The sequence below is a fragment of the Arachis stenosperma genome, chromosome 4 (genome assembly GCF_014773155.1).
Source record: "Arachis stenosperma cultivar V10309 chromosome 4, arast.V10309.gnm1.PFL2, whole genome shotgun sequence".
In the NCBI taxonomy this organism is placed as follows: Eukaryota; Viridiplantae; Streptophyta; class Magnoliopsida; order Fabales; family Fabaceae; genus Arachis; species Arachis stenosperma.
Genome location: NC_080380.1, coordinates 1882640 through 1905237, shown reverse-complemented (window position 1 = coordinate 1905237; position 22598 = coordinate 1882640). Strand labels below are relative to the sequence as shown.

The window sequence follows — 22598 nt, the reverse complement described above, 5'->3', positions numbered from 1 at the left end:
ATCCAATCCGTACTAAAACTATTGGATTGGATCAGATCCAATATTCACAATTTTTAAATGGCAAGAAATAGTAAAATCTACTACTACCCAAAGCAAAAACATCAATGACATGAAATCATAAAATTGCATTAAAGAAAATCTCAATCCAACAAGAGTGCATCAATATAAAAAGAGGCATAAAAAGGGAAATTAACAAGAGAACTAAGAAGAACAAAGATATAAGAACAATAAATTATAAAGAAAACTAGATGAAAACAAGAATTAAACTCTAGATCCAAGAGGCATTAACCTAATTCTATCATAATTATATAGAGAAGAGAGAGCTTCTCTTTCTATAAACTACCTAAAGCATGATCCTAAACTAATATAATTGCTCCTCCTTCGTCCAATTTTGTATTCTGCATCAAATAGTCTCAGAAATGAGTTAGATTTGGGTCTGGAAAGCTTAGAAATCGCCCCCAACGTCTTCACTTTAATAAGGTCACGTGACCAGCGTCACGCGTGCGCGTGGTCGATGCATGTGTGTTGCTTGCAAATTTCCTCCTCACACATACGCGTGGGTGACGCGTGCGCGTGGCCATTAATGTCCTCCTCACGCGTACCCGTGTGTGGATGACGCGTGCGCGTGGCCTTGAATTCTCCAAATGCTCATTTCTTCATGAATTCTCCACTTTGCATGTTTTTCTTTTCACTTCTTCCATCCAATACTTGCCTTATAAATATGAAATCACTCGATAAACATATCAAGGCATCGAATGGAATCAAAGTGGATTAAATTTAGCTATTTTAAGGTCTAAAAAGTATGTTTTCGCTCTTAAGTACAAATTAGGAAAAATTCACAAAACCATACTATTTCATTGAATAAATGTGAGATAAGTTGATAAAATCCCCTAAATTCAACACAAGATAAACCATAAAATTGGGGTTTATCACTAGTTTTTACAAAGGGTATAGTTGGAGTTTTCAAATTTTGATTGAGGGTAATTTTGGAAATACATGTTATTAAAGTTTCGATCCTTGTTCTCATAAATTTCAGTCCTCTATGTCCTTACTTTTTAGAGGTACCAAAAAAACTAGAATTTTGTTTTTAGAAACTGAAATTTTAGTTTCAGATTTTTACTACCAAATGCAATTGTAATATTATTTTTTGGGGATGGATTCTTCTGGTCCGGATTCTGATTAAAAAAAAAAACAATATCCATAAAAATTTGAAATAATATTTTTTTGTAAGATTAAAAAAAGAATTTTTATTTTTATTTTATTATCATATAGTACCAAATTCAAATGTCAAATATATTTTCGGTATAATTTATTTAAATTTACGTAACACTTTATAAAAATTTTATTTAAAATAAATTTATTCAATTTTAAAATAAAAAATCCCAAAAATAATTAATATTCATTTAAATCATTATATAAATTGTTATATTTTTTTGTTTTCAGTATAGATATAAATTATTATATAAATCTTTACCCACCATTTTTTTATATACAGCATCCACCAAAATTTAAAAAACATTAGCGAACCTAATTTGTAAGGATAAACGCGGATCGAATTGGATTGGATATAGTCAAAATTTGGATCCAATCCGTACTAAAACTATTGGATTGGATCAGATCCAATATTCACAATTTTTAAATGGCAAGAAATAGTAAAATCTACTACTACCCAAAGCAAAAACATCAATGACATGAAATCATAAAATTGCCTTAAAAAAAATCTCAATCCAACAAGAGTGCATCAATATAAAAAGAGACATAAAAAGGGAAATTAACAAGAGAACTAAGAAGAACAATGATATAAGAACAAGAAATTATAAAGAAAACTAGATGAAAACAATAATTAAACTCTAGATCCAAGAGGCATTAACCTAATTCTACCATAATTATATAGAGAAGAGAGAGCTTCTCTCTCTAGAAAACTACCTAAAGCATGATCCTAAACTAATATAATTGCTCCTCCTTTGTCCAATTTTGTATTCTGCATCAAATAGTCTCAGAAATGAGTTTGATTTGGGTCTGAAAAGTTTAGAAATCGCCCCCAACGTCTTCACTTTAATAAGGTCACATGACCAGCGTCACGCGTGCGCGTGGTCGATGCATGTGTGTTGCTTGCAAATTTCCTCCTCACACGTACGCGTGGGTGACGCGTGCGCGTGGCCATTAATGTCCTCCTCACGCGTACCCGTGTGTGGATGACGCGTGCACGTGGCCTTGAATTCTCCAAATGCTCATTTCTTCATGAATTCTCCTCTTTGCATGTTTTTCTTTTCACTTCTTCCATCCAATACTTGCCTTATAAATGAGCGTGCGTGGCTTAATTCCTCCTCACGCGTACGTGTGGGGACGCGTGCGCTGTCTCCAAATGCTCATTTCTTCATGAATTCTCCTCTTTGCATGTTTTTCTTTTCACTTCTTCCATCCAATACTTGCCTTATAAATATGAAATCACTCGATAAACATATCAAGGCATCGAATGGAATCAAAGTGGATTAAATTTAGCTACTTTAAGGTCTAAAAAGTATGTTTTCGCTCTTAAGTACAAATTAGGAAAAATTCACAAAACCATACTATTTCATTGAATAAATGTGAGATAAGTTGATAAAATCCCCTAAATTCAACACAAGATAAACCATAAAATTGGGGTTTATCACTAGTTTTTACAAAGGGTAGAGTTGGAGTTTTCAAACTTTGATTGAGGGTAATTTTGGAAATACATGTTATTAAATTTTCGATCCTTATTCTCATAAATTTCAGTCCTCTATGCCCCTACTTTTTAGAGGTACCAAAAAAACTAGAATTTTGTTTTTAGAAACTGAAATTTTAGTTTCAGATTTTTACTACCAAATGCAATTGTAATATTATTTTTTGGGGATGGATTCTTCTGGTCCGGATTCTGATTAAAAAAAAAACAATATCCATAAAAATTTGAAATAATATATTTTTTGTAAGATTAAAAAAAATAGTACCAAATTCAAATGTCAAATATATTTTCGGTATAATTTATTTAAATTTACGTAACACTTTATAAAAAATTTATTTAAAATAAATTTATTCAATTTTAAAATAAAAAATCCCAAAAATAATTAATATTCATTTAAATCATTATATAAATTGTTATATTTTTTTGTTTTCAGTATAGATATAAATTATTATATAAATCTTTACCCACCATTTTTTTATATACAACATCCACCAAAATTTAAAAAACATTAGCGAACCTAATTTGTAAGGATAAACGCGGATCAGATTGGATTGGATATAGTCAAAATTTGGATCCAATCCGTACTAAAACTATTGGATTGGATCAGATCCAATATTCACAATTTTTAAGGTTGGATCCGATCTGACATTTACGGATCGGATCGGATCGGAACGGATATCGAATATATCCGCAAAACACAAAAATATTTTTAAAAACTTATTTTTATTAAAAAAATCTCAATAAAATTCACGTTTTCTCTTCTTTTAAATATGTTTACTGTTAAAATAATTTTAAACATACATTTTTTAATAATAAATTAAAATAATACAACATATATGATAATCATTAGTTGAAATAAAACATAAAAAGAATATTTACTTATTTATTTCTTTATTTTTGTGGATACGCGGATATGCGGATCGGATATGCGAATACCAACACAAAATCTGCAATCCGATCCGAAAGCCTTACGGATCGGATCCATATTCGTAATTTTCAGATCGGATTCGGATAAACACCGCGGATATGCGGATCGGATCCGATCCATGAACACTCCTACTAATTTGAATAAATAGTTTAATTAAGTATTTTTTTAAAAAAATAACTTAAACAATAAATATTTATATTAAAAATAGTTTATAAATAAGTTATTTTGTATTTGGTTTTTTAATTTTAAAAGTACTTATTTTAAAAGAAATGTGATAAAAAAATTTATTATGAGAAAAGTCATTTTTTTTAAATTTCTCTGTACTTAAATATCTTTTTAAAAAACTATAATTTAATTTTAAAAATTGTACCAAATATTAATACTACTATTTTTTATAAATAAAAAAACTCAAAAAAATAACTTTTAAAATTTTTCACACATATGTTAAATCAAATTGTTTATACACTTGTCATATCTAATTTCATATTCACGTATCCTCCCAAGAGCTAGAGGCAAAAATCCAATAATAAGAAGACCTCATTAACATGTTGGCTGGTAAAAAACAAACACTTCATGTCAACACCCTAGTAGTGAACACAACATGTGTCTCATGATTGTTATACCGGTTCTAAAAATTACACCAGACCAGTTAGTCAGATTAGTCTGACTGAGAACTAGAAATTTTTATAGTTCGGCTCAATAAAAAAAATTATTATTTCAGACGTTTGAAAATCGCTAAATCAATTGAAAATTGACCGGTCGAATCGAACCAAAATCCAACCAATTTTGATGAAATGACGCCATTTGGAGTTTTTTTAAACGAAAAAAAGATAACAGATTCCTTCTTTTATGCTCATTGTCCAGCCCTTTTTCTTAATGTGGTTGTTCATGAATCGGATCGAATCTACATATTTGCGATGTTTTTTCGAATTCGATATGAAAACAGCGGATATTGATCCGATCCACAAAGCTAATGGATCCAATCCAATCCGCACACTAATAGGATCAGATTGCGAATTTTATGTAAGTATCCAAATATTCGCGGATCCGCAAAAATAAATAAATCAATAAGTAAATATTCTTTTTATATGTTATTTCAATTAATAATTATTATACATGTTATATTATTTTATTTTTATTATTTAAAAAAAATATGTTTAATAATATTTTAAGAATAAACATGTTTAAAAGAGTGGAAAAAGATATTTTATTAAATTTTTTAATAAAAATAAGCTTTTTAAAATATTTATATGTTTTGTGGATATATTTGAGATCCGATCTGTAAATGTGCGGATTGGATCCAAACTAAAAAATTGTGGATATTGGATCCAATGATTTTAGTGCGGATTGGATCGAGATTTTGTCTATATCTGATCCAATCTACATTTACCCCAATAATCTCCTCACACTAACTTACATGTTCCTTTTCGGAAGTTCAGAGCTTTTCTTGTTGTCCTTAAACAAATCCTAGCCATCTAGCCTCCACCATTGTCGTAGGAAGTGAGATATTATCGCTGTCCATTGCATTGTCGTCGCGCTCTAAGTCTCCAACCCCTGTGTACTCTCATAATCTCACCAATTACATCATCCTTCTCGACTTTGGTATCCGTTGTTTTTTTGTCTATTCAATCGCGGGTTACGTGGTGTAGGTTAGGCAGTTTTTTTTTTAACAACTTTAAAAAAATAAATTCTTATCCAATTTTACTATCAAATCAATTTTCATCTAATTCGGAGTTGTGAGGGCAACACATAATAGACAACTCACCCACTTAACGATTAGACATTTTCCATTAGTTTTTAATGTTAGATTTGAAATTGTGTTATCCCAAAACTTGCAAAGATAGAAATCAATTTAAAATTTAAAATTTTTCAAAAATCACTATATTCGACGAGATAAAGATTTAAAAGTAAAGTGGACGAGTGAGTATTTATTCTTAAAAAAAAATACATATGATTAGAAATTAAACTCTTTTTATTATTAAAAAATACAAGCTAATTTCGTTATCTTCAAAACTCAAAAAAGCCATTTTTATTAGTTTATGGGTTTTTTAAGTACTTATTTTTTAATTTGTGGTTGATAAATTTTTAGTAACAAAAATAAAAATACTAAAATAAATTAAAAATATCATTTTAAAAAAGTTATAATTTACATTATTTTAAAAAAATTAAAAAATATTTTTTCATAATAAATAAAAAAATATTTTTATATTATCATATACAAACATAATTAATAAATAAATTTTTTTTTACAAATTATTTTTATTTTTTTATAAGATGTTTTAAAAAAAAACTAAAAAAATATTTTTTAAAAACTTCCTCAAACAAATACTAAGAAAGTAAGAAACATAACGCAAACCCTTTCCATCGTCTCTCTCACGCACAACTCCAGCCTCCAGCCCTCCACTCCAAAGTCGACAGTCCTCTCACTCAGTCACGCCTCGCCGTCGCCGCCGTTGGTTCACGTCTGCCCCTGCTCGCCTCTGGTTCGCCGTCTTCTCTGTTCCGTCTACTCTGGTTGGCTTCTCCCCTGGTCCGCCATCGCCGCTGGTTCTATTTGGTAGGGCTTCGCATTTTGCTTCTCTTTCTCTTGTCAGAAGCAGTTTGTTTTCCGTATGCAAGAAGCTTAAACGAGAAAGGAGAAGTGGAACGACAATGAAGCTCGACGTAGATGTCTTGAGATATCTGTCCAAAGACGATTTTAGGGTTCTCACTGCTGTTGAATTGGGCATGAGGAATGTACGTTTTTATCACCTTCCTCCCGATTTTAGTTTGAACTTAACACTCATGACTTACTAAAATTTAGGGAAAAAGAAACGATTAAGCTATACTTATTGTTTTTATTATTAGTTTGTGTTTTTATTCTTAGCTTGAGTTATTAAAATTCTTTTCCTTGCAGCATGAAATTGTTCCTACTGAACTAATTGATCGAATTGCTCGTCTCAAGTATGTTCAGTGACTTTTTGGATTGAATTTCATCTTACATATTTTCTTAATTTATTGGTGTTTTAGTTGTGTTTCTACTGAATGTGTGCAGGCATGGGGGCACGTACAAGGTTTTGAAAAACTTGCTCAAGCATAAGTTGTTGCATCACGACTCTTCTAAATGTTGGTTGCTTCTGATGTCTATTTGATTATGACTAATTTTAGTTTTAAATTGCTGTCACATATGTGAAAATAATTGTGATAGATGGTCCGGTGCAAATTGAATTTGAAACATTGAAATTAATAATGTATTAGAGTTCATATTGATTGGCCTTCTATTAAACCGTAATTTACTTGTGCAGATGATGGATTCCGGCTTACATACCTTGGTTATGATTATCTTGCCATTAAAACAATGGTGAACAAAGGAGTGTTTGTGGGTGTTGGTCGCCAGATTGGCGTTGGAAAAGAATCTGGTACTTCTTTTGTGCTTTGGCAGAACTAATGTAGTACTTCGATATTGTGATATGATCCTCTTCAATTATATTTGAGTATTTTTTCTGATTTGGCATTGGTACTCTGCCAGATATATTTGAGGTTGTCTGTGAAGATGGGACTGTTCTAGCTATGAAGTTGCACAGGCTTGGTAGAGTTTCTTTTAGAGCTGTCAAATCAAAGCGTGACTATCTAAGACATCGAAGTAGTTATAACTGGCTGTATTTGTCTCGGCTTGCTGCACTTAAAGAATTTGCTTTCATGAAGGTTTTCCTTCTCAATAATATTCCAGCCTTTCTATTTAACAATATGAATTATCATCTTTATATATGATATTATAACAGCACACGTTTTTCTTGAGCAGGCTTTGGAAACACATTCCTTTCCTGTTCCAAAGGCTGTAGAACATAACAGACACTGTGTAGTCATGTCACTTGTCCAAGGTTATCCTCTGTGAGTGTCCTCCTCATATTATCCAAGCATGCTTTAATTTTACGCTACACCTTTACTGCATTTCAATGCTAATTGTTTGTGTAGTGAGTCTGACCATAAAGTGCATCTTATGGGACAAATATACTTTTTATAATTTAAATGCATTGAAGTGCAACTGATTAGGGTTACATTCATGTTGAATATGTCGACTAAATTTTGGAAATTAGAGCGGGATTGTTCAATTCCTTCATTGTTGGACACTGGTTTCCTGTTTATCATGGTACTTCTGGGAATTATTTGTAGGGCTTTGCAGGGTACATGGTGTTGAGAAAGTTGGTAGCGGTTAGTGGTTAGTAGTTGTGTTCATGAAAGTAGTTGAGTAGGTTCCCTATATTTATTGTACTCTTCTATATATTGGTGTTCGTCCCCTCCATTCTTAAGCACACAAGTAATGTATACCCTCTCTCATTTGTAGAGTTGTTCTACTATTTCCAAATGTTTAACCATGGAAATTTACTTGTGGATATGCTTGATCACCTTGAGGATCTTGCTTTTCTTTCACCTTGTGAAAATGATGGTGTTCTTATATATTTAATGACAAAATTCTGTTCAAATAAGTCTTATGGTATAAAATTAGACATCCAGCCTCTACTTATATATGTTTAAAAATTGGAATGTTTGGTTTTATGATGCGTTATTTTGGTTTATTAGCTATTATTTTTGTAAAGAGGATCCTTTGTCCTCGGTATGTTGGTAATCTTTCTTTCTTCTTTTGTTTTCTTTTTAATTTTTGAGTTTATCTTAAAAGGAATGTTTAATGATGTATCGGGATGCTTTGTTATAGCTTATGGGTATGGTCTTCAATTTATTTTCTACCTTAGTTCGCACCAAAACCATTAGGTAAAAATTTTTAAGCTGTGTTTATCACTAGTGATTAATTTTGGCATTAAGCATGTGCTGCGTTGTCTTTGAAAATAATTTTTTAGATTGTTTCTTTTAAGAATTTTACGGTGGGTTTAACTAATAGAAATTTTTTATGTAATACCACTATGTCACTCTACTTTCACTTTGTCCCCTAGAACATATGAAGTTTCCTTTTCACATATTTGCTATTTTAATGTTTTCTCCATTTTCAGTTATTTTGGCCCTATTTTGTGTTATTTTTACCCATTTTATTGTTTTGATATTGCTCCTGTGTCAATTGTTTTTGCTTGTTCAGTGTTCAGGTGAAGCAATTACAAAATCCAGAGACTGTTTTTGAGACTATTCTTGGAATAGTTGTTAGGCTCGCCGAGCATGGTCTGATTCATTGTGATTTCAATGAATTTAACATCATGGTATGCCAGAGTTACCTATGCTGTACATTTGTTGGTTCTGCTCATTTGTCAGCTTATCTTTTTAGGAGAGTATTAAATTTTAGAATTTCCTGATATCTGTTGTTTGATTCTGCTTTTGGTTTATGCTGGTTTCCATTCATTGTAGATTGATGATGATGAAAAAATTACCATGATTGATTTTCCACAAATGGTATCTGTATCACATCGTAATGCACAGATGTAAGAGTCTCTCCTCTTTGCCAGCCTAATTATGTACATCTCATTGTTTGTCATTGATTTCATGTACACAAATGCTAACTTCTATTATCACCCTAGCCTTAAAAGGATTTTTCATTTAGTTATATTTAGTTCGTATATGCCTATACAAGCTAAGTAGTACAAGAATAATATAAGATGGTAGGTCTTGTCCAGTCTAATTTCCCTGTAACTCTGCTTTCGTAGTAATAGTAGTAGTACAAGAATGATATAAGATGGTGTTTGAGAGGCCACCACTCTCCTAGGTCTTGTCCAGTCTCATTTCTCTCTTCCCTCTAACAAAATGACCATACGCCACTACTCTGCCACAATTTAACATTTATGCACGTTCCTCTTCTTTGAATCAACAATGTAGCCTTAGGAACTAATGCATTAGAGAGAGTTGTTACAGCGTTGCAGCCTTTATTGTGAAAGAGATGATTGAATTTTGCCTTAAGTGGGCAGGTCGTATGTGAAGACCCCTAAAACTCCCAATAAGGGCAAATATGTTAGATGAACGATAGTCCAATAACTAGAGTAGGATATCTAAAAAAACCATAGGTGACTATGAGAGACCTAAACTTCCATTGAATCTTGAATTCTTGATACAATATTTAGGTACTGTCTAATGCATGTAGGAGACCTCTGTCCAGTGGGATAAGACGTAGTTGTTGTATTGTTGGACTTTACATTAGCTTTAGGCATCAGATATATGGTATTAAAAGGAAGCCAAGAATTATTAAGTTTCAAGATATCATCTTATGTTTTAATCACTTGTTATTTATGCTTGTTTCAGGTACTTTGACCGTGACGTTGAATGTATCTTCAAGTTTTTCCAAAAGAGGTTTGTAATCGATTGATTTGCGTAGTATTTGTTAAAAGATTTACTTTTATTTATCATTGTTTGTAGATTGTTGCTGTCTTGGTAATCTGAAAAATAAGTTTTAGTGTCCAATCAAGGACATGCTTGGAGGACTTGGGCTCTCATGCGCTATTTCCTTTTAAATCTTCCCTTTTTCCTATCCTTTCTTGATATATAGTGCTTCTTTAGACCATGTCTTTCATATTTTGGTAAAAACTTAGTAATTCTTTATGATATAATAAAATAAATTCATCCAAAAAGAAGGGGATTACAATGATAGGAAGACAATTTCCTGTTCAGAAAACTAAAGATGAAAATTACATAAGAAATAGCCAAACAAAACTCAAGGAAAACAATACACTTGAAGCCATTCAATCTATAGGAAAATTCACAACGTGCAAATGATCATTGACCGAGCACTAAAATGAAGCCAAAGTCTTTCTTCTGTCAAAACATTTTTGAAGACATGTCGAGAACTGCCATTCTATTTGTTGTTACCCCAATAATGATAGATATGTATGGCATTTGATTTTCCTCTCTATGTAGAATGCAATTACATTAAATTCAGCTCGCATTAATGTTGTGAGATATTTCAAATGCTTGTTTGTATTTGGTTTATACTACAAATGATATACATGGGATCTCATTCTTTTGTTAGATAATCTAATTCTCATTTGTGAATATTTGAAGATCTTGTCCATGTCGATTCAATGTGGTTTGCCCATAAGAGTGAACTCTTGTTTCGTTGCCCTTTTTGTACTTCATCTAATCATAACTTTTGTCTTGGTATATCTAGAGACAATAAGTTTCTACTTCTTAATATATGTCACTGTCTTGTGCCATAGTTTACCTTAAAAAAAAATTATGTTTTTTCCCTCTTCGTTTTTGTTATTTTGTACATCTCTTTTCACCATACTGCATCTCCTAACTTGATAATACATCAAACGCATACTTGGTTTGCTGAAGATAAATATTTTGGATCTAATCTTTGATGTTCAATCAGGCTTTTTTTCACAATTTAGTTCCACTTCCCTATTTCAGGTTCAATCTTTCTTTTCAAGAAACCATTGATGACAATGATGATTCTGATGAAGGGAAAGATGAAGATGGAAGGCCCTGTTTTTCTGAAATAGAAAGAAGTGCTGGTTTTTTAGACAAGGAACTTGCTGCTAGTGGCTTTACTAGAAAGGATGAAGAAGATATTCAGAGGGTATAATGATTTTCTTGTTCTATATAGGAAGGGGAAATTATACAAGCATTTTCTTTAAATGAAAAATGCAAGATGCTTTCCCTCCTTTTTCTTCATTTGTGAAATTGCTTCCATACTGGTGGATTGGCTTTTCCTATTTTATTTATACACATGGGTGTCAATTTGTCATGCTTTTGATTGTTCCTCAATGCTCTTCAAATTTTTGTGCAGTTCATTGAAGGTGGCGCAGAGGCTGAAACAAACTCAGATAGTGAAGTTGACTCAGTGGAAGACCTGAATGAATCAATCCTTCTTCAGGTATATAAAAGGATAATTTTGATATAATAGATGGTGAAAAGTAGATATGTGTGACTTTCTCCGTATGCTAACTATATTTTGGAAATTAAATTTGAATAATGAATACATCTAATATTTAGTACAGAGACAGTCAAGCAGCTTGCTCGTGTTTTTCCTGCTCGTCTCAGTTGTTCATTTCTGTGTTTTTCAATGTTGATATAAGATTGTTGCTTTATTTGTACAAAATGACACCATGCTTTGGTTAAATAACCAGGATGAAGAACATGAAAACAAAGGAAAAGATGAGAGCTGTGAAGCTGCTGAAAGCGGTGCATCTGAAAGGGAAGATGCAACTGATGAGGTAATGATTTTGTATTTCTTATTACCTAGTGGCTGGTGGTTATTTTAATGATAATGTTTATGCTGCATCTTTTTCTTCGGCCAAATATTTGATTTCAAGAATGAAGTCCAGGATTCATGATGAGTTTTTGGGGGAATATTATGTCTTTGGCTTATCAACGTAAGGAATGCAGTGCTGCTCTTAGTGTCAGTGTATTTCTTGTTCATTTCAATATGAACGCCATTATTTGTCATCAATAAGTCATTCATGGACTTGAAAATTAGGATATTATCTGGTTGTGAATCTAGTCCGGTGTCCTTTCTTCAGTATGTGGAACATGGAGACATATTATTATAAATGAAATTTGCCAATCGTAGGCTTTTGTTGTTTAGGTTAACTTAGTATAATATATAATATTATTTCCCTGATTTGAAGGGCACTTTGCATGGCCCCTTGAATTAGTTCACAACTTCAGTTAGATTTAGTTTTGTCAAATTCTAAATGACGACTCCATTATTATGAGTTAAATAACAATTATGCGATTGTGGTTTATATAATGCTTTTTATCTGGGTCCATGTCAAAATCATGATGGTAGTGGTGGATTTGGTATACAGGAAGAAAATGAAATGGAAAACGAAGCTGAACTCACGAAGAGTTTGAACAAGCAGAGACGACATGCCATAGCAGCAACTCGTAGGGGTCGAAAGAGCCACGCATCCAGGAATTCATACAAAGACAAGGGTGGCAGGTCATCTCTCAATTCTAAGCTTCAAAAACAGTTGAGCAGTTGGTGAGATATAACATCCATGTGGCTGTTGAAATTTATTAAAGATGAATTAGAAATATATTTCATGTGCTTTCATATGGTCATTCTATCTAAACGAATGAAGTTTTGTAGGGCATAATGTCCCTGTAGGCTTATATCTTATGGTAGAACTTACGTTCGGAGATAGAGAAGCAAATAGGCTATTTTTATTTGTTTGGGGTGATATCTTTTATATTGTGGATATTATACCACTTATGAAATGAATAATATATTAATATCACTCAGCTCGATAAGAAAAATCTTTTCATATGTATTTTGTATTGAGGGTGATATTTCCAAATTAGGAGCGACATCAATATGAAAGTAGCAAGGTTTATATAAATGTTATATAATCTAAAATGGAGTAAATGGTTAAATTTGTTTCTGATAGATTATTCTTTTTTTCAATTAGTCATTAAAAGGTTTTTTTAATCAAATTTGTTTTTTAAAAATTTTAGTTTTTACATTAGTTTTTGTGTCACATTCGTCATTTATAGCATCAGAATTTGTCTAATATATATTTGACAATTTTAATTGACTATTAGCGTGATAATATGATAAATTTATAAAATTAGATCAAATTAACTTTAAACTAAAATTAAAATTAGATCAAATCAATTTCAAACCAAGAAGAACGATTTTAATATTTTGAGGTTCTCTTCAATTTGGGCAATTGCAAATTTGGCCATTCCTAACTCCTTAGAACATCCGGAATCTTTTATTCGTAAGGATCCTGCCATTAGAACATCCGGAATCTTTTATTCGTAAGGATCCTGCCATGTGAATGTCTTTGCTTTTTGTGTTTTGACCAGTTTTCCAACACTTTATGGGTTGCTCCAATGGAGACTTCGCGGTCGTTCGAGTGCCTCCATCCCATTCTGTCCTCTCCGTGGTCATCTGCTGAAGCTGGTGAAGCAGTTATCTTGAGAATGATATCCTCGTGTATAAGACCATTTGATTCCTAACAAATACGATTACAAGATAAATTAATCTTCCTTACAAAAGCATCAATTCAATTCGAGAACCTCTAAAATAATAAAAACTTGTTGAAGATTAAAGTGTCTAACTTAAAATATCTTAGATTGATTATTCAATTTTTAATATGCGTATTAAATGAATAAATTTCTAACAAATTTTATTATATAATAATTAGATTTTCGATAAATACTTTTAAAAATAACTTGGCCCTATTGATAAAGGGATCAATTTGTCTCCGAGACCTTTAAAATAATAAAAATTTATTAAAAACCAAAATGTTTGATTTAAAATTTCTTACGAACCATCTGAATGTCAACAAAGAAAATAACAAATTAACCAAGTTGGGTTGGTCTAGTGGTTAGCTCACTAGTCCGCTTAAGCAAGTGTCGGAAGTTCGAATTCCGCTTTGTGCATGTAGCAACCCATTGGCCAGCGACAAACCCTTAAATGGAGCTCAATACCGCGGCGGATTAATCCTTGACCTGTCAGGTTGGCGGATTTCGGCTGAGGCTGGAGCGAATTTTTGGCTTTAAAATAACAATTGAATTTAGAACGTTATTTTTATACTTATATTTGAAATGTTTGTTCATTTTTCTTTAAGTTATAATTTGGATTATATTTGATTGATTAGAGACTTGGACAATGTTTAATTATATATTTTAAATAATGTTTATTTTGCTTTAAAACATATTAGTTATATTATTTTGTTTCAAAAACTTTAGTTTATTATTATGTTTATTAGATATTTAAAATTATAAATACTTTAATGTTTATAAATTTAAAAATTATAATTTTTTATATTTTTAAAAACTATAAATTTATTGAAATGTTTATAAAATTATATCTTTTTTAATATTTAATAGTTTAATTTTTTTTAAAAAGAAATTTAACGAATTTATCCCAGCAACCCGTCAATCCGCTTTTAAATAAGATAAGTAGAAATTTGAGACTTGTTTTTAGACAAATTACTATTTTAGAAATTGACTACGTAATAAAACACCAAAATATCAAGAGTAACCACTGTACCAAAATAATTATGATAGAAAACGAAGGAATTCATAGGACGATTATAATTATAAAAATTAAATAACTAAAAAAGAGATTGTTAAAAATAAAATAAAAAAATAAAAGTATATACGGATAAAATATTAAATTATTAATAATAAAATTATAAAAATAAGACAAATGATAATAAATAATAAATTAATAAATTAAAAGTTAAATAAAAAGTTTTAGGATTTAATATATAAAATATTAATTAATAAATAATATTAAAAAATTAAAAAAAATATTTTAGAAGAAGTATAGGAACCAATAAAATATTTATACAATATATATAATGAGGGTATAGGGATATTATTCAGTAGGATATCAGATATTTATTATCTTTTATATCTATAAAATATACTATGTCATGATAACACTCATCTCAAAAACATACATTAATAAAAAAAAATAACATTAATATAATAATTATATCTCTAATACTCCATAAAACTTCATTATATATATTGAACAAATATTTCATTCTATACCTCCTCTTTATTATTAAGACCACTTACTTATTATCCAAAAGCTTGAGAGCATGTAAACCAGAGCCATGAGACTTGCGTCATTGAGCACAAGTACGCAACTACCAAAAGCACAAAGAAGCAAATGAGTAGAGAGATCTGAAAAACCCTTCCGGATTTATCTTCATTCAACAATGTGCGATCTCGTTCTCCGCTCCAAATGCCTCAACCACTTCAATTTCAGTTTCACCTGTAACAACAACAATCTAATTCTCATTAACAACTCTCTTTTCCTTCGTATTGAATCCCATTCATCCACAAGAAACACTCATATTTGTAAAGGCCGAAAGCTCAATGACTCTGGCAGTGGCACTGGTGCTGACGTCATCATCGTCGGCGCGGGTGTGGCTGGTTCTGCTCTCGCTTACACACTTGCAAAGGTGATTCCGCCCCCCTTCCAACTTCACCTAAAGCCAACTGAACTCGCATCTTTCTCATGATTTTATATTTGATTTTTGGTCACAAAACTAGCGGAAACATTGAATTTAATATTTTAATATAAAATGTTACTTTTTCCTTTTACACTTGGCAATATTATTTGATGAGCACTACTTTGCTGTGGGATTTGGGAAATGGAAACTTTATAATGATCATGTGATGTTACTGTATATTCTAATTTGGGCTAAATTCTGATTTGGTCCTTAAAATGTTTTTTTATTTTAATTCCAAAAAATTTAACAGAATAATTAATGTGGATTTTAGTTAAGTCATATGTTATTTGATGTGTGAGAAAAACATAATTAAAACCTTTTTATAATATTTTTATAATTTTTTTTTATACAACATTTCAAATTCTAACCATCAATCATCACCCTTCCGAAATCAAATAAAAGGTTGATGGTGAATCAATTTTACTTATATACTGAAATCAAATATTATTGGCTATTTAATATGCGAATTATTTGTATCAAGTTTAATGGTAAAAAACATTAAATCCGCTTAAAACTTTTTTGTGATTGAAATAAGATATCCAGAAGTGTTTAGAATAGGACATTTGCAAGGTTAGGGGACAAATTAAAATTTGGCCTAAACATAGAGACCAAAATAATACTTTACTTTATACTCTTTTTAGGCCGCGTTTTCATTTTCCGTTTTCATATTGTAGTTTTATGGATTTTGGATTCTGCAAAGAAAAAGAGAAAACAGTGAAAAGTGAAAACAGGCTCGAAATTGTGTTTACTTTAATTCAACAATATGCATTGTGATTTTGTGACCCTGAATTATTCTTATTCACTTTCTTGGATTTAAAAATGCCGCTTGCCTTGCTTGGAGCTTTGAATATAACTACTTAAATCTTTGGAGTATCTTATTATTTTTCTTGGTCCTTTCGATTTAGCATGTTCTGTTTTCAACAATGGAAAAGTTGTTGATGAACAAATAGGTGAAATAGCACTTTCTCCTTTTTCTGTATAATGTAGAACCACACTAACGTTTGAAAAGAGGATAACAATTTTGAATTGCTATACTCTATAATCTGAACCTTTTGGAAGATATTTAGATATGATAGATTGATAGGCATCTTTTTTTTTGACATAATGTTTGTGAAAATTTATCGTTGCTATGTAAGTGGATCATCAAATTCTGTTCAATCAAATATGTACATCTCTATTTCTTTGGATTTTAATTTTCGAGAAACTAGACTTGCCATAGGAGGATTCATGTTTGGGATTGGTTAAATCCTAGATCATTCATAAGCATGCTTTTTGAAACTTTGAAGGATGGAAGGCGTGTCCATGTTATTGAGAAGGACTTGAGAGTGCCAAACAGAATTAATGGAGAACTCCTCCAGCCTGGAGGGTACATAAAGTTAAAGGAATTAGGGCTAGAAGGTATGTATCCAGTTATCATAAAAGACTATTCTGGAGCTAGGTTTTATAGACGAAGATAGTGTTGTGTCTGCATAGCTGACAAATACTTGACAAGATCAAAACAAGTGTTGGACACACATTCCCACTTGTTAATTGAAATAAATAAATAAATAAATAAGTTGTCTTTTAACTTTGATATGGACCAAGTATGGGCACTTAAGTTTCTGCCTCTGATTTTTTTTTTTTTTGCCAATAATTCATTCAAAATATAAGAATTATTTGATAGTATTTGTGCACATATTTTTTATGGAGTAACCCAAACAAAAGACCATACCCAATACTGGCCAACTTAATAAAAGCAATATTACTTGAAAGTTGAGGTTCGTTTTGATATCCTTTGAATTTTTCAAATTGAGCCCTAGACTCTTTTAAGTCTCAGTCATGCCTTTAACTTCAATATTGGTTTCATAGGCTCTATGGTTCTCTTGGGAAGCATGGAAACTAACAATTATTGGTAGTTTGGCACCAAATCATATGATGATATTCTAAATTTTGAGCCCTGTCAGTGTGCCTGTGTCGGTTGTGTTATCTCTTTGTCTTGCAATTTCAAGAGTTTGGTGTGTCTCTGTTTTCATGTGGTTTTGTATGTCCATGCTAGGATAGATGCTTTATAATATACTTATTTTCCTGATTGCCTTTAATATTGCATATTGAAATGATAACTTGTTATATAAAGTGAAAAGTTGTCTTTCCTATTTGCTATCGCTCCACTTTGTATACTTCTTAGACTACATCTGATCTAACATTGGATCCCTGATATTATTTCTTATGGCTTCAAAATCCTTGTATTATATGATAATTAGATTCTTCCTTATTGAAGTAGTTTCTAAGTTTATGTCACCCAACTACTACAACAACAGCAACAACAACAACAACAACAACAATAAGTCACTAACAATCCCAAGCTTCCTTTTGGTGGTATCATTTAGAAGTGTGCCGAGAATGTATCTTGAAGTATTTTAAAGTTTCTTCTACTTGGTTGATATCTTCTACTTGATCCACTTCTCCCATTGCCTTTATTAATCTTCTTTTGCCACTCCTCATTAAGTACTATGCCTACTCTTTCATATGCTTTGCACCTAAACTTCTCGTATATGTTTACTCATCCACTTCGGCATCACATTGACATTTCATTGCCTGGAATTCACAACTACAGAGCATAGCTAGACTTTAGAGCTTGACATATAAACCTATTACCACTTCTCCAGGTGCCTCGGTCAAGAAAAACTGAATATAAAACTATACATTGTTATTATTGTTATTTGTGACCTTTTTAATTTAATTTTGCATGGCTATAATTTATTTCTCTTTAGGAGTTATCATGTGTTATGCTTCTGCAATTGATACTAGTATTTGCTTTAGTTATTTAATTGTGGAGGAAGTTAAGCTGGTTGTGTATCTGAAATTCTCTTTCGTCAGTTACTCTTGAAAAGTTCTGAGCCTGTATGTGTTTCCTTTTCAGACTGTCTGGACCAAATCGATGCACAACAGGTGCTAGGTTACATTCTCTACAAGGATAGAGAAAATATTAAATTACCTTATCCATTGGAAAACTATCATGCTGATGTGGCTGGTAGGAGCTTTCACAATGGACGATTTATACAAAGGTTGAGAGAAAAAACTAAGGCACTCCCATGGTAGTCTCTCTTGCTTTTGTCTTTTGTTATCTAATTATTATAATTATTTAATGGGCTAAAATTAGGAAATAATCAGATAACTTTTTATTGTAATAGCTTTCTGCTCAGTATTGCTTTCCCCGATAATCTCATGTGCTCTTTACATTGTTCAGTGTACAAATGAATGAAGGCACTGTAACTTCTCTTCTTTGGAAGGACAATAAAACTGTTATTGGTGTTCAGTACAAATCTAAAGATGGTAAAGAGCACAAAGCTTATGCTCCCCTCACAATTGTTTGTGATGGCTGCTTCTCAAAGTTGCGTCATTCTCTCTGTCACCCCAAGGTTGAATTGTCTTGTAAATAAGTCATATGGCAAATTACTGTACTGATATGGTGAATGTTAGAGGATTATCTTGGTTTTGCTCAAGTCTCAAATTGACTCCCACAAATATAATTCTGTTGGTCATTTTCCAGGTAGAAGTACCTTCTTGTTTTGTCGGTTTAATCCTGGAGAATTGTCAACTCCCATTTGAAAACCATGGCCATGTTATTCTGGCAAATCCTTCCCCAATCTTATTTTATCGTATAAGCAGCACAGAGGTTCGCTGCTTAGTTGATATACCTGGTCAAAAGGTACCTCCTATAGGTAATGGCAAAATGGCCAACTTCTTGAAGACTATGGTGGCTCCTCAGGTATCTGTTACTATCCTAGTTTGCATGTGATATTCCAATTGCAGCTTACTAGTAGTCGAGTATGCAGTTTTACATGCCTCTACAAACTGGAAACAATGTAAACATTTGGTTTTCTTGTGCTCGGTTTCTCGTGTTCTTTTCCTGTGATACAGATTCCAGCTGAACTTCATGATGCTTTCATATCTGCAATTGACACAGAAAATATTAGAATCATGCCTAATGGTTATATGCCAGCTGAACCTATTCCTACTCCTGGAGCTCTTTTAATAGGTGATGCTTTCAACATGCGTCATCCTTTGACTGGTGGAGGAATGACAGTGGCACTATCTGATATTGTTGTGCTGCGAGATCTGCTTAAGCCGCTAACTGACCTAAATGATGTAGATTCATTATGCAAATGTCTTGGATCCTTTTACATCTTGCGTAAGGTAAGCTAGTATTTACATTTTAGCTTACATATTGTTTCAGGATGGAAACTTATATATCTCATCTCTAAACTGGTTCATATTGAGCGCAATTTATAAGTCCTAATGATGAATGTTTGAACACATGGCGTAATAGAAGTTTGTCTTTGAAGCATTATGATAAACGGTACTTAGAATCTTAATCTTCATACCATGTAGATTTTAACTCATGACATGTACTTTGCAGCCTTTGGCATCTACTATAAATACTTTAGCTGGAGCCCTATATATAGTCTTTTCTGCTTCATCTGATCAAGCTAGTAACGAACTACGCGAAGCTTGTTTTGACTACTTGAGCCTTGGAACTATTTTCTCATCTGGACCAATGGCTTTGCTGTCTGGTCTGAATCCTCGACCTCTTAGTTTAGTTCTCCATTTCTTTGCTGTAGCAATCTATGGTGTTGGCCGTTTGTTGTTTCCTTTTCCCTCATTTAGATGCACTTGGATCGGAGCTAGATTAATTTTGGTGAGTTCCTCCTTCAAAATAAATGGTTCTGGTCTCTTCATTACCTCAATCATGGAATATGGCTTTCGTTACCTTTTCCAATTTGATTTTCCCATTGTAGTATGTTTTTCTTATGTTCTAATGGCTTTAGTAATTAACTAAAAATTTCAAGGTTTTGAATACCGAACTAGTCACCGGTGAAGCTAAAGGTTCAATGGTTGAGAGGTTCAACTGGAGTTGAATTAGATATAACAAAATAAAAATAAATTATCATTTGTACGTATGAAAGATACAGACGCTGACAAATATACCTATATAAGAATAAAACGACAATTGAAACCACTAAGATGGCTTCCGTGTGCCAAGAGTAGTGGTGACAATTGTCGTTTTATTCTTATATGGGTACATTTATCAGCGTCTGTATCTTTTATGGGTACAAATGGTAATTTATTCAATAAAATAATATACTTTGTATGAAATATATATTTTTTATTTTAAGAACTTTTTTTTTTAATTATACTTTTTAACTGTTTTTACTGATTTTTTAACTGATTCACTAGAATATGTTTTTTACACAGAACTAGACCACTTAGATGTCAGGTTTTCGGTTAACCCAATTGAACCTGCCAGTTCAATTTGGTTCTCAGAACCATGGAAAATTTTATGTGATGATTCGAATACATTATGTCATAGTTCATTGCAATTCGCTCCATTATTTTCAATGTTTTTATTTCTTAATTCTTATTCACAGTTTAGGCTGACAGTGATGCATGTTGACATAATTAAATTGTTATTGTAACTAATGAATATGTTTCAGTGTGCATTTGGCATAATATTCCCCATCATCAGGGATGAAGGAGTGAGGCAAATGTTCTTTCCAGCGACAGTACCAGAATTTTATAGGAGTCCTTCTGCTCGGTGATGCTTTGACAAGTGCCGAATCTGTATATTGTACTATTTGAAACCTCATGATCAGATATGGTGAAGATTCATAGACCTACTGTTAGGCAAAAATTATTATGATTTAAAAAAAAGTTAATTTAAGTAAATAAATATAAGATATTATCAATTTATGAAGTCAATTTCAATATATTAAGGGAAAGGTTCTAATGGACACTATTAAAAGGAGCCGTTTTTATTCAAAATTTGAATTAGGCCTGAATTATAGGACATGCTATTTGCGGGAGCAGCTATCAACATAGAGCGTCAAAGTAGAGTACACAAGGAAATTAGAGTGAGAACAGTTAATTCAAGTTTAGAAAAAATTGACAAAGATATTATAGAAATAACTGTCAATTAAGCATTAGGTTAGTTTATAAATAGTTTTAAGCAAACATTGTAAGAATATCAATTCTTTAAAAACACTTGGAAATTCAAAACATTCTCAATCCGTTGACATCATAGAATAAAAATTGAAAATTTTAAGTAATTTTTTTAAACTCAAAACACTTGTAAACGGTTTTTTTTCATTTTTACTAATAAAATATCTCTATTTTACGTGTTCTTTTCTTTTAAGTTTAGCTTTTCTTTTTCATTCTTTCTTTAATTTCTTGTTTTTTAAAATTTTTGCAATTTGCTTTGCCTCAAATACCTAATATTTCATTGTTTATTTGCTAATTTATTCTTTTTAATTTTTATTGACATTACAATTATGATATTGAGATACTCATATTTTTTTTAAACATAAACAAAACTTAAATAGAACACCTACCAAATATTATTATATTACTATTTCTGTTCCAATTATGAAAATTTTCAGGATGAGCAATCATGCCATTAAGGGTTTAACTCCAAATGAAATAGAATAGGTTAAGTGGTAATTGGTATTACTAATTTCAGGGATGAACATTGTGTAGAGCAAATGAAACAATACCAATTAAGTTAGCTTTTTTCTATTGCAAAAATTTATCTGCATATTAAAATAAGTCACTATATATTTATATTTATGTATAAATAAATATGTAATTTAATTTATTTTTAATATATATTTTATATTTTGATGTATATTATATATTAATAGTTAATTTTAGTATATATTTAACATAATTATTTTTATTGATGTGCATTGTTTTTAAAACTTTTTATCAAATTGCCACTATTTTCAAATTATTTATTACCGTTTTATCAGTGTCACTTTCTAAATTTTAGGTGTTGATTGGGAGGTGCCTTTGTGCATTCAACTAGAGAAACTCTAATCCAAAAGCAACAAACATATTCCATAAAGAGACACCAAACACGAAGACGTCTTCTTCTGGAGTTAGAGATTAGTCTCAAAATAATTTCTGAAGTTGTACTCGAGTCTCAAAATAATTCCTAAAATTAATAATTTTTTAAATTTATCCCTAAAATTACACTTCAGGAGTCATAATCAGTGACGGATCCAAAAAATTTTGGTAGTGGGGGCAAAATTTATAT

At 31.4% G+C, this 22598-nt stretch overlaps 2 protein-coding genes across 3 annotated transcripts; both read left to right on the top strand.

Moving 5' to 3' along the window:
* Positions 1–5987: 5987 nt before the first annotated feature.
* LOC130977094 (serine/threonine-protein kinase rio2) lies at positions 5988–12806 on the top strand. The gene is made up of 13 exons (XM_057902102.1): positions 5988–6368; positions 6529–6575; positions 6667–6737; positions 6917–7030; positions 7141–7316; positions 7414–7502; positions 8701–8818; positions 8964–9037; positions 9849–9896; positions 10956–11124; positions 11335–11421; positions 11675–11761; positions 12356–12806. The coding sequence occupies exons 1-13, from the start codon at positions 6285–6287 to the stop codon at positions 12533–12535; spliced, it is 1344 nt and encodes a 447-aa protein (XP_057758085.1). The 5' UTR covers positions 5988–6284; the 3' UTR covers positions 12536–12806.
* Positions 12807–15077: 2271 nt separating this feature from the next.
* LOC130973259 (squalene epoxidase 3-like) lies at positions 15078–21273 on the top strand. Of its 2 annotated transcripts, none has more exons than XM_057897706.1 (8): positions 15078–15475; positions 16813–16924; positions 18426–18600; positions 18753–18924; positions 19056–19274; positions 19427–19702; positions 19926–20204; positions 21033–21273. In XM_057897706.1, exons 1-8 carry the CDS (start codon positions 15230–15232, stop codon positions 21036–21038), a joined length of 1485 nt encoding a protein of 494 aa, XP_057753689.1. In that variant the 5' UTR covers positions 15078–15229; the 3' UTR covers positions 21039–21273. The 2 variants fall into 2 exon arrangements, with proteins under 2 accessions (XP_057753689.1, XP_057753688.1); XM_057897705.1 differs by having other exon boundaries at positions 21001–21273.
* Positions 21274–22598: the final 1325 nt, after the last annotated feature.

Coding starts and splice junctions, on each gene's coding strand:
- LOC130977094 (XM_057902102.1), top strand. CDS start 6,285: ATGAAGCTCGACGTAGATGTCTTGAGATATCTGTCCAAAGACGATTTT. Junction 6,576..6,666: donor GATCGAATTGCTCGTCTCAA/GTATGTTCAGTG, acceptor GAATGTGTGCAG/GCATGGGGGCACGTACAAGG. Junction 7,503..8,700: donor CTTGTCCAAGGTTATCCTCT/GTGAGTGTCCTC, acceptor TTGCTTGTTCAG/TGTTCAGGTGAAGCAATTAC.
- LOC130973259 (XM_057897705.1), top strand. CDS start 15,230: ATGTGCGATCTCGTTCTCCGCTCCAAATGCCTCAACCACTTCAATTTC. Junction 16,925..18,425: donor AAAGGAATTAGGGCTAGAAG/GTATGTATCCAG, acceptor TTTCCTTTTCAG/ACTGTCTGGACCAAATCGAT. Junction 20,205..21,000: donor TCGGAGCTAGATTAATTTTG/GTGAGTTCCTCC, acceptor AATATGTTTCAG/TGTGCATTTGGCATAATATT.